Raw genomic sequence first — 13499 nt, 5'->3', positions numbered from 1 at the left:
AGCTATATCTGATAAAGTAACACCGGATAAACACCGCAGTAAGGACTCTATTTCATATTTTGTACGCCCGGACTTCTGCCACTTTACAGTGGAAAGGAGGTGGCGACTCGGACAGCTAATCAAGCCCTTTCAAGAAAAGAAAGCAGTGGTATATTTGAACAATCCAGCTAAACTAAAAGTAATATATGGTGGACAAACAAAGTTTTTTACATCAGAGATCAAGGCAAAAGAATACCTAGAGAGTCTAAAATAAATCCAACGGCAGCGTATTAGTCTGTATCACTGAGAATCTTTAGATACTCTTCTGGAACTTTTGGGATTTTGAGTAAGCCAGGAAGGTACAGAAGAATTGGGGTATAAAACTATATTGACATAAGAACTATGGAGATATTCTAGCCATAAGAGTAATCACTCCTTTACTGAATACCCCTAATACAAAAAAAAAAATAATACTGTTTTTTCTTCCTTCTTTTTTTCCTTTTTCCTTCTCCTCATCATCTTTGTTATGGCATTGCTTCTCTCCCCTTTTTCTTTGTGGCTTTTTTCTCTCTTTTCTTTTTTTTTGGAATACGTGTTTCACTGGTGTTGGTCAGGCGATGCTAATCCATCACTACAGACTGTTATGGAGTCTGGTTGCCTTTTTCGGGGTTTTGGAGGGTATAAGGGGGGTGGGGACAGGGGAGGGCGTTGGGCGGGCATGCGGGAGGGAAAGGAGGGAAAAATGCACTGTAAAATGAGCAGATTAGAGGATACCAAAGTCATATTGGTCAATAGCAAAACACAATGTATGAATTTTGAATATCGTTCAAAATATAAAACAATAATATGGGGAAGTTAAAGTTAGGATGCTGGAATGTAGCAGGACTTAATGACAGAGGGAAGAGGGCTCAACTCAATCAACTAATATTTCCAAGCTCATGGGATATTATATGTCTACAGGAAACCCATATCCCAATAGGAGAAATAAATCAAATAAAAATCCCCGGGTTTAATCTCTTGGCTTCAACTACACAAACCTCTAAAACCAGGGGAGTCATAATTTTAGCAAGAGCAAAACTGGGTAAACCAATACGCAAAAAAGCTGACCCCCATGGTACATGGGCCATTGTCCAACTCAATATAGGTATTACCATCTGCTCTATCTACGGTCCAAACCTTGATGATCCTACTCTGTTCACTGAGTTAGAATTAGAATTAGCATCATGGGCAGGTACTCTAATTTTATGTGGGGACTTTAATTTAACAATGGGCCGAGTGCAGGACAATCAAAATCAATACACATACGCAGGACGTAAGCCGAAAGTATTCAGGGCAGTACAAGATATGATTGTTAGCTATAACCTTCGAGATATATGGTCTCTAAAAAACAAGAGACCCTGGATATACATTCTTTTCATATCCTCACAAAAAATATGTACGCATAGACTACATATTTACGACCATGGATATTGCCCTGAATGCTGTCATCTCTAAAGCCCCCAAGACAATATCAGATCATAATGCACTCTGTATAACATTTGAGGGCCCCAGATATAAGATAGTCTATTCTCAGTGGACAGTTGATCGCAAACTTTTTGTTAACCAGGAATACATAACACATATTAGACAATGGACTAAAGAATTCTTTGATATCAACCAATATAGTGCATCGAGGATGAACGTCTGGGACAGCTACAAGGCAGCATTAAGGGGTGAGACTGCTACTTTTGTAGCTAGTCGTAAAAAAGAGCGGGAAAAAATACACACACAACTAATAAACAAGTTGATAAACTTAGAACATTTACATGCTAACCAGATACATCACGGGATTCAAGCCGAGGGCACTCTTCGTAAGATCTTAGTGCTCAAAGCCGAGATTAATAATGACCTAACACAAAAAGCAGCTGAAATTCTCCAAGCAAATCGAAATAAAACCTACGAGACTGGAGAGAATGTAGGGAAACATCTTGCTCTCAGAACTCGGCAAACACAATCTCGTAACTTCATTCAAAGTATTGAATATGGGGGACGGAAACATACCACCCAAGAGGATATAGCCGCATGCTTTCATGATTATCAAAAATTATACCAGAATGAAGATATGCGGACAACAGCTGATACCAAGGAGTTTTTAGATAACTGGCTTAGAGAGACGAATCTGGCTAAAACCATAGATGAAGACACAAAAAAAGAGCTTGATAAAGAAATCTCTAGAACAGAAGTAGAACTAGCTCTAGCAGAACTAGCTGCAGGAAAAGCAGCGGGACCAGACAAAATACCTCTAGACCTCTATAAAATACTTGGCAACTTAATTACCCCGTTCCTGCATGATCTCTTTCTTGGGATACAATGGCACGGTAAACCCCCCGAATCATGGAAGCAAACTAATATAGCCATCTTCAAAAAAAAAAGAAAAACCACCAGAACTAACAACCTCATACCGGCCAATATCCTTGATTAACTCGGATTCAAAAACGTATGCCAAGGTTTTTGCCAACCGTCTAAGTAAGATCATCGAACAACTGGTCTCTCCCTGGCAAAATGCTTTTATACCTGGCAAGAGTACCACAGATCACACGCGTAGAGTTATCTCCCTCTTTGATATCATGGGGGTAGAGGGGGGCCAGATGTCAATGATCTTATTAGATGCCGAGAAGGCCTTTGACCGGGTCTCTTGGCGGTTCCTCTGGGAAATACTAGCCATTAATAACATCGGCCCGGTCTTTATAAAATCTATTAAAGCCCTCTATGTTGATCCCAAGGCAAGAGTTATGGCCGGTGGGTGCGAGTCTGAAAATATCAACATTCAGAGAGGTACACGGCAAGGATGCCCGTGCTCTCCATTACTTTTCGCACTATATATCAATCCACTAATTCTCAAATTAATAACATCACCGACGATCAAACCCATTAAAGTAGGTATATACAGTACTAAAGTGCTTGCTTATGCCGATGACGTGGCGGTAGTAACAACAAATCCCACAGAGGCCATAGTCTAAATTGAGGAAACCACCCGATCCTTTGGGCTATACTCGGGCTACTCACTAAACCAAGATAAAACCATGGTTATATGCACTGAGAATACGCCTTTTATTAGCCAACATAGAGTTAACAATGCAAAATACCTAGGGGTGAATATCTCGTCAAAAATTGGTGAAATCAACCAGTTAAACTATGACCCTCTAATTAAAAAAGTCAAGGCAGATCTACTTAGAGTAAACAACCTCCATCTCTCTATAATCGGTAGAGGAAATTATTTTAAAATGATGGTATTTCCAAAGATTTTATATCTGTTTCGAGCAATTCCTCTCTTAGCTAGCAATGATGCAATGAAAACACTAGAGCTAGTAATATCCAGGTTTATATGGAATTATGGGAAAATAAGAAGAGCACTACCTAAGCTAACATTGCCATTCTCTAGAGGTGGTTTAGCAATCCCAAATCTAACATACTATCTTTAGACATCCCTCCTACAACAAATGACTGTCTTGCTCACACCCTGCCGCAGTAATCACAATGATCAAGATCAGCTTATACCAACAATCTATGAACTAACGTTGGGCAGTAAAGCCAGGGGCCTACTGCTAAGACAAGTAGAACCCTCTTATTTAAAAAAAATAAAATTTAAAACTATTACAGATGCCTTAAAAACTTGGAATAGAACCATCAAAGCGTTGACAATTCCAAAATATACCAAATATACACCTCTATGGTATAGCGCAGTAATACCACACTACCTTAATGATAACACCACCAGGCGCTGGGAGAATTTAGGCCTCATAACTATTGGCGACTTCCTTGGCAGAGAAGGTAAAATAACATTTGAAGAACTATATGTTAAATACCAAATCCCCTCTACAGATTATTTAAAATTCATACAAATTTACACAACCCTCAGACAGATAATGTCAAACATAGATTTAAAACCCATACCACTCCTAGATCTTATAGGAAAACAAGCAACCAGAATAAGCAATATATATGACATATATTTATAAGAAATCATCCCGACGACCTTTAATATATCGAAACAAGCTGGGTTAATTGAATAATGCAAACATTGACATAGATATGACCCTACAACTATCCTCTAAAGTTTTACTCGCCTCCAACCTAAAGGCCCAACTCTACAAAACTATATATAATCTATATTTTACACCTTCTAAACTGTTCACTTTGGGTAAAAGAGCACATGATCAATGTCCCAGATGCACATTAGGACCTGCCAACCTCATCCATATGTTCTCGGAATGCCCCAAACTAGAACAGATTAAAAACAGCATTGCGAAGTATTGGGCCGAAACTTTTGGACACGAAATAAGAACATCAACAACTCTTTTCTTGCTAGGATATGATGACTCCCTAGGGCATAGCAACACAGAAATCGCTGCTATTTACATAGGCACTGCTGTCTACAGAATTATTCTTGCAGCAAGATGGAAAGATTCTGAAGCCCCAACTTTCCAGGGATGGCTAAATAGATTATCAGCAATATACAAACAAGAAATAGCAATTTATAGAACTAGAGGCAAAAAATCGAGGTCATACGGCGAGCAAATTTGGACACCAATAGCCAACTGGTATGAGCTGCAAAGGAACTAAATATATACTTAAATGAATATGTAGTCCCTAAAAAGCTTTTTTGTTTTTTACTTTACTTTAGAGAACTTGGCTCCTTTAAAGTGTCCTCTAACATCTAACATGTAACTGTGTTAATGGAATGAAATCGGAATGTAATATATGTTGTTTCTATTATCTATTCTTCTAACAATTTGTTGAATTTTTTGATGGTTTTTGTTTGTGTATAACAGTTTTGCATATTTTCTTTTGTATCCCTTGAATCTGCTCAATAAAAAATTTTAGGGGAAAAAAAAGAAATCACATTGATACATTATCCATACAATTTACCAAAGGACTAATAAGTGAATGATAATCTAACAACAAGAGAGGGAGGGAAAACTAAACGTGACACTCTCAGTCCCCCTGATAATTATACAAATAAACAATAGAATAGTGAATCCTGACTGGATGAAGAGCGTTTTAAAAGGAGTCACTCTTATTTATTAGAAGAACCCTCACTCACCAACCTAGTTGGTGACATGCTTCATCATTGAGAGGTAAGGCAAGGTTAAAAAGTTGGTGAGGAGGATGTGGGGAACTGGTTAAATTGACCAGAAACATCCACCAAATGTCACGGCGGTATACACACGCTAGGTGTACCCTAACCTGTGACGTACAAAAACCGCACAACTTACGGTTACCATAGAGGCCACCTCGCTAAACATGTAGACCACTTTTTAGTACCACCTGGGGATGTTTCTGGACAATTTAACCAGTTCCACACATCCTCCTCACTAACTTTTTAACCTTGACTTACCTCTCCACCAATAAATTCTTTTGGGTGGGTAAAGGCAATTTTATCTCATCGCACTATCACTTTTTGCACCTCCACAAAATCAAAAACCCGCTCCGCTGTAAGCAGGCGTTGCAGTACACCAGAGAGGCACTCTACCTCTCTGGTGGGAACACAATGATGAAGCATGTCACCAACTAGGTTGGTGAGTGAGGGTTCTTCTAATAAATAAGAGTGACTCCTTTTACAATGCTCTTCATCCAGTCAGGATTTCTGTTTATTTGATAAGTGAATGAGCCCAAAATGTTTTTGTCAGTAATGATGTTGCATTTACCAATAATAACCTAAGCTTGATGGTGAAACATAAGATCCATATGACTGAATGAACATCTTAGGGACAAACAAGAAATTAGTTTCACAAGAAATTAGTTACTTACCTGTAAGTGTAGTTCTCCAGTATTGGAATCATTCATAGATTCACATGCTTGAATCTTTCCCCCGTCGTCGAGATTGGTGTCCACGGTAACTTAATATAATATTACCATGATGAGTATAGGCTAGAAAAGGCCTAGGCCTCTTAGTTTAGTAACCTATCATTGTCATTAATAATAAAGGGCCCCATTTATGCATTAACCAATCTGAATGTATCGCTTTCTAGAACACTCCTGAGAGAAGCTCCAGTATCTCAGATTTAGAGCCCGAGTGCCAACAGAATAGTACTGATATAGAAAGGTGAGCTTCCCCAGGGGAGGAGGGCGTTGCATGTGAATCTATGAAAGATTCCATTACTGGTGAACTAATTACAGGTAAGTTACTAAATTCTTACTCCAGCAGTGGAACGTTCATAGATTTACGTGCTTGAATCAGATTAGCGAGCAGCTTAGTAACACAGATTAGCGAGCAACTTAGTAACACATTTACATTATAACTTAATGTGTATTAAATATAAGCAAACTTATGCATATATAGGCAAGCCATCGAAGAAGATTATTCAAGTGGATATTGGTAAGCAGACAGTATACATATCTGTGCATCTAAATAGAACGCACAGCATGTAAATGTGCATGAATAAATAAGAGGCTGGAGGGTAGACCGAAATGGCTCACCTTTACTGAAAAAGATGGTGAAGCACTGCTTGGCCCTCTGCCGTATCATTGAGAACTGCTGAATCCAAGCTGTAATTTTGAGTTAAGGTGTCTGTTCTTCCATGTTGCCGGGCATATATCGGGAAGTGACACCCCAGCAAGCAGTGCTGTTTGAAGGAGATACAGCTCTCGTGGAATGGGCTTGAACTCTTGAAGACAATGGTCTGCCTGCTTTCTGATGGCAAAATTGAATTGCATTCTTAATCCATTCGGAAATGCTATGTTTGGAGAGTGGAAAACCTTTCCTTGGAGTGCTATAAGCAACAAATAATTGAGAGGTCTTGCGGAAAGCTCAAGTTCTTTCCAAGTAAAAATTTAGGCATCACTTTACATCTAATGGGTGAAGAGCCCTTTCTGCTGATGTCGATGGATTTGGAAAGAAACACTTGAACCACAGGCTGCCTGTGAGAGGGAGGTAGCACCTTCCTTGTAGGAAGCCTCTATTGCCCCGAAGTCGGGGAGTCTTTTCACACAACTCCCCAGGAAGGCATAAGGATGTCTGGCTAGCAGCTGTTCAAAGTCACTGGAAGTGGCAACTTTCTTAGGGTTACCTTTCCCTAAAGGCGACATTATTTTTGACTTTATGCAAAACAGTTGATGGACAGAATGTAGAACAATGTCATACATTCACCCCAGTACAGAGATCTGGGCCTAAATCCATCGTTTCTTTGCACTCCTCACCACCCCAGTTCAGACATGGCCATATGCAAATCAGCCTTGACCCTGTGCCTCATGGGAACAGTCCAGCCCGAATTGCCAAGCCATGTCTTTCCTGGACCGGAATCAAGCATCGTAGGACCTGTTTCTTGCTATCAGCCGTCTTCAGCCAGGATAGCTTGACTCCAGTGGTGTGGAGAGCATGGGACTCACGTCTGAGCATACCCATCCCACTCGGGGTGAAAAATGCAAAACAGTTGATGGACAAAATGCAGAACAATGTCATACATTCACCCCAGTACAGAGATCTGGGCCTAAATCCATCGTTTTTTTTGCACTCCACTCCACACCACCCCAGCTCAGATATGGCCTTATGCAAATCAGCCTTGACCCTGTGGCTCATGATAACAGTCCAGCCCAAACTGACGGCTGATAGCCAGAAACCGGTCCTAGGATGCTTGATTCTGGTCCAGGGAAAACATGGCTTGGTAGTTCGGGCTGAAACCCCTTTCTGTGTTACCAACAATTAACCAAAACCAAGTACTTCATCTGGACCCAACCTCCTTACACTTATCGGCATGGCTCCTGAATACAATGGGTTTGCGAGCATGAGCGTCCCTCAAGAATGTTGAGAAATTCTTGTGAAAGGCAGAAGTGATACCAATTATAAAGCATATAAACTGAAATAGAAGCTTTTATGTTTATGGTGCCAAAAATCTAATCTTCGCCCTGTCTGTCATGCCAAAGCAATTCCTACCATATCGCTTATTTTTGGCAAAGTCCGGTTTATTACATGTTTCCATAAAGGTGCATTTAGCAGCAATCTCAAGATATAAAATATCAATTTTGTCACCATTCTTGTGGTCTAATAGGGTGATTAAACAGTTTCTTAAAGGCCTTTTCAGAGTCTTTCCTCCAGTTAAGGCACCTCCTCCATTATAACAGCTCAACACAGTGCTTGCCAGCTATTGAAGGCTCCATTCGAACCGATCCAAAAAAAAGGCATTGTTTTTAACGTGGAAAGTGGTGTTGTTAGTCCTTACATCAGCAAGGAGAGTTAGCAAGATGCAAGTCTCCACAATTAAAGAGCCTTGTCTACAGTTCAAGGACAATTGTATGATTCTCAGAACTAATCCCAGATTCATTCCCAAAGTCCTGAAAGAATTTCATCTAAATGAGTCCATTGCACTGAAGACCTTCTTTTGGAAGCCACAAACAGCCGCTGAAAGATGATTGCAATTGTTAGACGTTAAAAGATGCCTGAAAGTCTATCTGCATCACACTAAACACTTCAGGAAGATGGACCATTATATGGGAATCCCCACAAGGGTCTTCCATTTTCGAAATCAAGCATAGTTCGATGGATTTTAGTGGCTATCCAACTTTGTCAATGCCAGGTTGGAAGACCTCGCACAGGCAAAGTTTAAAGCGCACTGTACTAGAGTGGTTTCTGCTACGGCTGCTCTATTCACTGCTGTGCCTCCCAAAGAAATATGTTGAGCGGAATCATGGAAAAACAGGCATACATCCACACAACATTACTGCCTGGAATTGTCGGAGCACAGTCATGCTCTGACTACTAGCTATTCTGATTGAAGCTTGCGAATCTATGACGGACCCAATACTGGAGTAGAAAATAAGTTACTTACCTGTAACTGTAGTTCACCAATATTTGCATATTTAATAGATTTATTTGCTACCCACCCGACTCCCCATAGAGGCTTCCCTTATTGATATGGGATTATCTTTCCCACTAGTGTTTGAAAGTCTGAGGTAATGAAGCTTCTGTGGGGAGTATTCTAGAGGGTACTGTCACCTGTTTGGCTAAAGTTTGATTCCTTATAAATGATGTGGATCAGTTAATGAAGTGAATGTTTTCTAGCTATTTTAGGCTATGTGTAGTATACTGTACTGATTTACAATTATACTGTGGGGACTCCCACTTAAACAGAGAATGAGTCAAGCATGTAAATCTATGAAGGATGCCAGGGAGAGGAGTTGGCTTAATGGCTAGGGCGGTCGATCTCGAATCCGGGGAACTGGGTTCCCGTCTTGGCAATTACGCTGAACATTCTGTGATTCTGGGCAAATCACTTAATCTCCCCGTGCCTCACAAAAAATGAATGTGTGCTCACGTTATGCAACTGCTATGTAGGGCGCTGATACCCGATTTGGGTTAAGTTTGCGCTATATTAAACTCTATATAAAAAACAAACTACTGGAGAACTACTTTTACAGATAACTTAATTTCGTCATCTGTATAATAATAAGATAAACTGTATTCTTTCATGACTTCATCCATGCGTTTTCTATAAAGATTAAAGAGAGCAGGGACTAAGACCCACCCTTGTGTAATACCTTGACAAGCTGCTATTATGTTGGATATTAATCTACCAATTGTGATCAGTTGCCATCAGTTCGCTAGAAGGAACATGAACCAATCCAGATTGTCACCTTCAGCGCACCTGCTGTATTTTAGCTTATAAATGAAGATATCCTAATTAACCAAAACAAACTCTGCCAAAATCAAGTAAAGCCGACATGCAGGAATGAACCTTGTCAAGGATATGAAGAGGATCATTTGCGATTTGCAGAATATCAGTCTTTGTCCTGCAGCCAGCTCCGAAAACAGAGTGAAAGTCATCAAGAAAATTATTGCTTTGAAGAAACTGCTTTAGTTGACACTTTGCACAGCTTTCCAGTATCAGGTGAAAGTTTTCTGTCATCAGCAGCATTTCTTGTTGTTTTAGAAGGGAAGACACTTGTCCAAACTTTAGACCACCTGGAAACGTTATAAAAGTAATAGAAAGGTATATAGGATTAAAGTGCATTTTTTGGCTACTTAGTCTGTAAGAATATTTGCGAATCGATTTGAGAAATTGAGTTTGCAGGTTGCACATAGAGCCACAAAAACGTATTTTCTCGCGTAGGGCTTTACAAATTGTTCCACCTTCTACCCTCTAATATTCTTTGAAATCTCATGATGACTCCTGATAAATTTGAGTTGTATTTGTCCAAATCAAATTTGTCTGTTAGACAAGACTGCCCAGCTAATCTGTTCCTTAAGTATTTTTTGACTAGTATAGTAATCTCATAAAAGACTATTGGGTTGTTATTTCTCATATTGATAACTTTTATTTTGTAATCTAATAATGTGTAAATCCTCAATTGGGTAGTCATTTGATTTTGTCTTGGCATTGAGTGTTGTAGACAAATGGTTATCTAGAGATGTTTATGGGCCTAAACTAGGAACATAAATGTACCCACAAATAAGTAAATTGTCGAAGAAAATGTTAGTGACCTACTTCAGAATACACACCCATCTTATATTTTCTTTTTAAAGTGATGTCATTTCCCTTTTCGACCAAACTGTATTCTAAAGAAGGTTGATTTGTATAACTGGCTCAGAACGCATACGCTTCCATGTCCTCCCCATTTAAAACAGCCCACATAATTTGCATATTTTGTTAATCAAAAGTTTGTCTCACGTTCACAAAGATAGCTTAAATACAGTCAACTACAAGGAACGGGACTGCTCAGTGGTGTTCGTTTTAGGATAACTACCTGGTAGGTAACTGAAATGCTCGGCACCCTGGATGTGACAGTGTGAGAATTTCCACGTAGTAAGTGGGGTGGCAATATTTCCCCATTTCCTGTTTTTATTTATGCATTTTAAGTTGGGAATTTTTTTTCCCTACAAACTATAAATATAGAAAATGTGGTCTTGTAATTGAAATCTATTTTAAGGATTAAATGCAAGTAGCAGTTTCTTCTTCCCTACACTGTGATACTAGTTAAGTTGTGACCTGTATATGTGTTGATGACTTAATTCTTGGTTGCATATGTTATTCTAATCTTGTTTAGGACTTGTAGATTTGTAATACAATTTATTTTATCATTTTTTCGATTAAAATTGTGAAGTACTGTTTGGAGGAGTATGCTCTAAATTAGTACTTTTAAATGGTGAACTGTTTTGTCTTCACAGGTGAAATTATTGCAGTTTGTGGAAGTAGTGAAGCACTAGGAAATTGGAACCCTCAGAAAGCAGTCACACTTCTTCTTGATTCCAATGATGGGTGCGTAACTACATAATTTTGTTCTTTCTTCGGAGTACTGTTGGAATGAAATGCAAAATGTGTATGCTTAACGCGTTGTTCTGATTAAGCAAAATGCTTAATACATTATTTTGATCTTTCATTTGTGTAGGCAACCTGTTCAATGTCTGGTAGTGTTATGTATTTTCAAACCTTGATGTACGAGTGCAGTGAAAGGTAAAGGGGGAGTTTTTATTAGGGGGACCATACTAGCTGCGGAGTGGAGGTTCAAGTAATAGTTATTGGCAAGTAGCAGTGACATATGTTTAAGAGACCACTGTTTGTTCTATTCATCACCATATTGTTTGCATTTTGTTGGTGACCCCTTCCTTGACGTTTTCACGATTATACATACAATTCTCAGCTCTAATACTGGAGCCCACGACGAGCATCGGCGAAGTGGAGGGTAGGTGTGAGACCCGTGAAGTGTAGCCTTTACCAAGAGTGTGTGCTAGTTCCGGTTCTGGGTGCAGGGAGGAGCAGTGACTGAGGAGACGCGCGGCGGAGCTGAGCTGCAAGCCGTAGACACTGTCCCGTCCCGTCACAGTCCCGAGGGGGGCAGTTTATTCCAAGTTCGGAGCTTCGGAGATCGAAGCCTTGGGTCCTCGTGGTGGTGAGCTGCAGCTGGGTGAGGCGGAGCGGATGCGAAGCGGCCGAAACGGCCGAATTGTGAGGTGACCCGGCTGAGCAGCAGAGCGGCGGAGAGGTTGTGGAGCGGCGGTGCGGCTGCACTGTGAGCCGCGAGCCGCTGTGGGCTGAGTAGGGCCGGACTGGGAACCAGAACCGGCCCTGGCAAAGTGCTCGGCTGGCCCCCCTCCCCCTCTCCGGGAGGAGGGGTGGGGGGGCGGGGTGCGACCGTGCTCTGTGCCAGGGCCGGTTTTCGGCCGTTTTTCTTACAGGGCCGTTTTTGCAGCATAGCTGCAAAAACGACCCTGTAACATAAAACGGCCCCCAGGGGCCCAAAACCAGCCCCCAACCATGCGGCCCACCAGGGGATTGCCCGGTGCCCGCAACGGCCAGTCCGGGCCTGGGGCTGAGCTGTGAGTCGTGAGCCGCTGTGAGTTGAGCTGTGGTGGATCCCTGTGGGAGCATTGTTTAGCGTTTTTTCCTTTGTATGTGTCGCCGAGAGTTTTTATTCGTAGGCACATAATTAATTTGTACTGGGCATTGAGCGGTGCTGCTTTTAGCCTGAGACCAGGCCCACCAGCCCAGCCAGTCCTGCCAGTCTTATAGCTCTCCTTGCACCATTTAATACATTTCTAATTAACATTACATCTACTAAGCTCTTGCTGCCTGACAGTAGAGGATGAGGTCAGGCCGTCAGCGTGGGGCATTACCAAATTTAAAACAAAGACAGAAGACCGAGGAAACTACAGTTGTTGCACCCCAATGTGAGTCGTGCCAAAAAAAGAGGAAAATGAGGAAAGCAGCGGTGGCAGTGCTGCCTTAGAGGAGCATATGAGCGAGCCAGCTAAGTCAGTTGTTTTACCCATAATTTTCGGACAGGACTGTATGAATTCGCCGCATGGTACGCAGCCATCTATAAAGAGTTTCTTTTTATCATCAAAAACCGTCTCAGAAACAAAAAAGAAATACAAATGAAAATAACGACTGCCGAGACTGCTAGTGACTGCTAGTGACTGTGTTACAACTTCGTTATCAGCTTTACAATTATGTGGAAAAAGTGCTTACCCTTGTGCACTAGTAGGGTCTAAGATGTTTTCGGAAATAGAAAATTCGAATGAAGTAGCAGGTTTTTATGATAGTTTTGTAAATGTTGAGAAGGCTGAAAAGGATGAAGTGCTGTTACCTTTTAATTCTCGATTTGCATCCTCTGGTCAGTGACAGACTCAAGTTCAAACTCACTCACATGACTCTGTTGTTCATCCTACAGAGTTAATTTTGGTTGACGATTCTTATGTTTTTCATGCTACCAGACAGGAGGAGCACTGTAAATAAACAGTTGAGAGCAGAAAAGAGTCTGGATCAGTAATTGATATCTCCTCCTGTTTTGTTCAGAATGTAAGTGAAAAGGTTATTGCTTCAGATTTTAAAGTTGGAGAGTCAAATTCCAAGGTCTTTCACACCAATACCAGTTTCAGATGAATTGGTATCCAGCCCAAATGGCCAATTTGATAAAATTGGCGATGCAAGACTATTTAATTTGGACCAGTCGAGCATAATCCTGGAGAATAGTTTCACCATTAACAAATCACTATTGGTTCCAGGTGCAGGTAGCAGTGAGAATGTTCCTAATTCAAATGAGCAATG

General features: G+C 40.8%; 1 protein-coding gene across 1 annotated transcript in view; it reads left to right on the top strand.

Moving 5' to 3' along the window:
• The window catches only part of GPCPD1 (glycerophosphocholine phosphodiesterase 1), a 941421-nt gene that overhangs the window by 119148 nt on the left and 808774 nt on the right, over positions 1 to 13499 (top strand). Inside the window, exon 3 of the mRNA XM_086927681.1 lies at positions 11120 to 11210. Within this exon, the coding sequence (XP_086783807.1) occupies positions 11120 to 11210 (91 nt within the window). The remainder of the gene's footprint in view (positions 1 to 11119; positions 11211 to 13499) is intronic.

Source organism: Lissotriton vulgaris, chromosome 6, assembly GCF_964263255.1.
Source record: "Lissotriton vulgaris chromosome 6, aLisVul1.2, whole genome shotgun sequence".
Lineage (NCBI taxonomy): Eukaryota > Metazoa > Chordata > Amphibia > Caudata > Salamandridae > Lissotriton > Lissotriton vulgaris.
The sequence above is the reverse complement of the archived record's forward strand: the minus strand, read 5'-3'. Positions and strand labels throughout refer to the sequence as shown.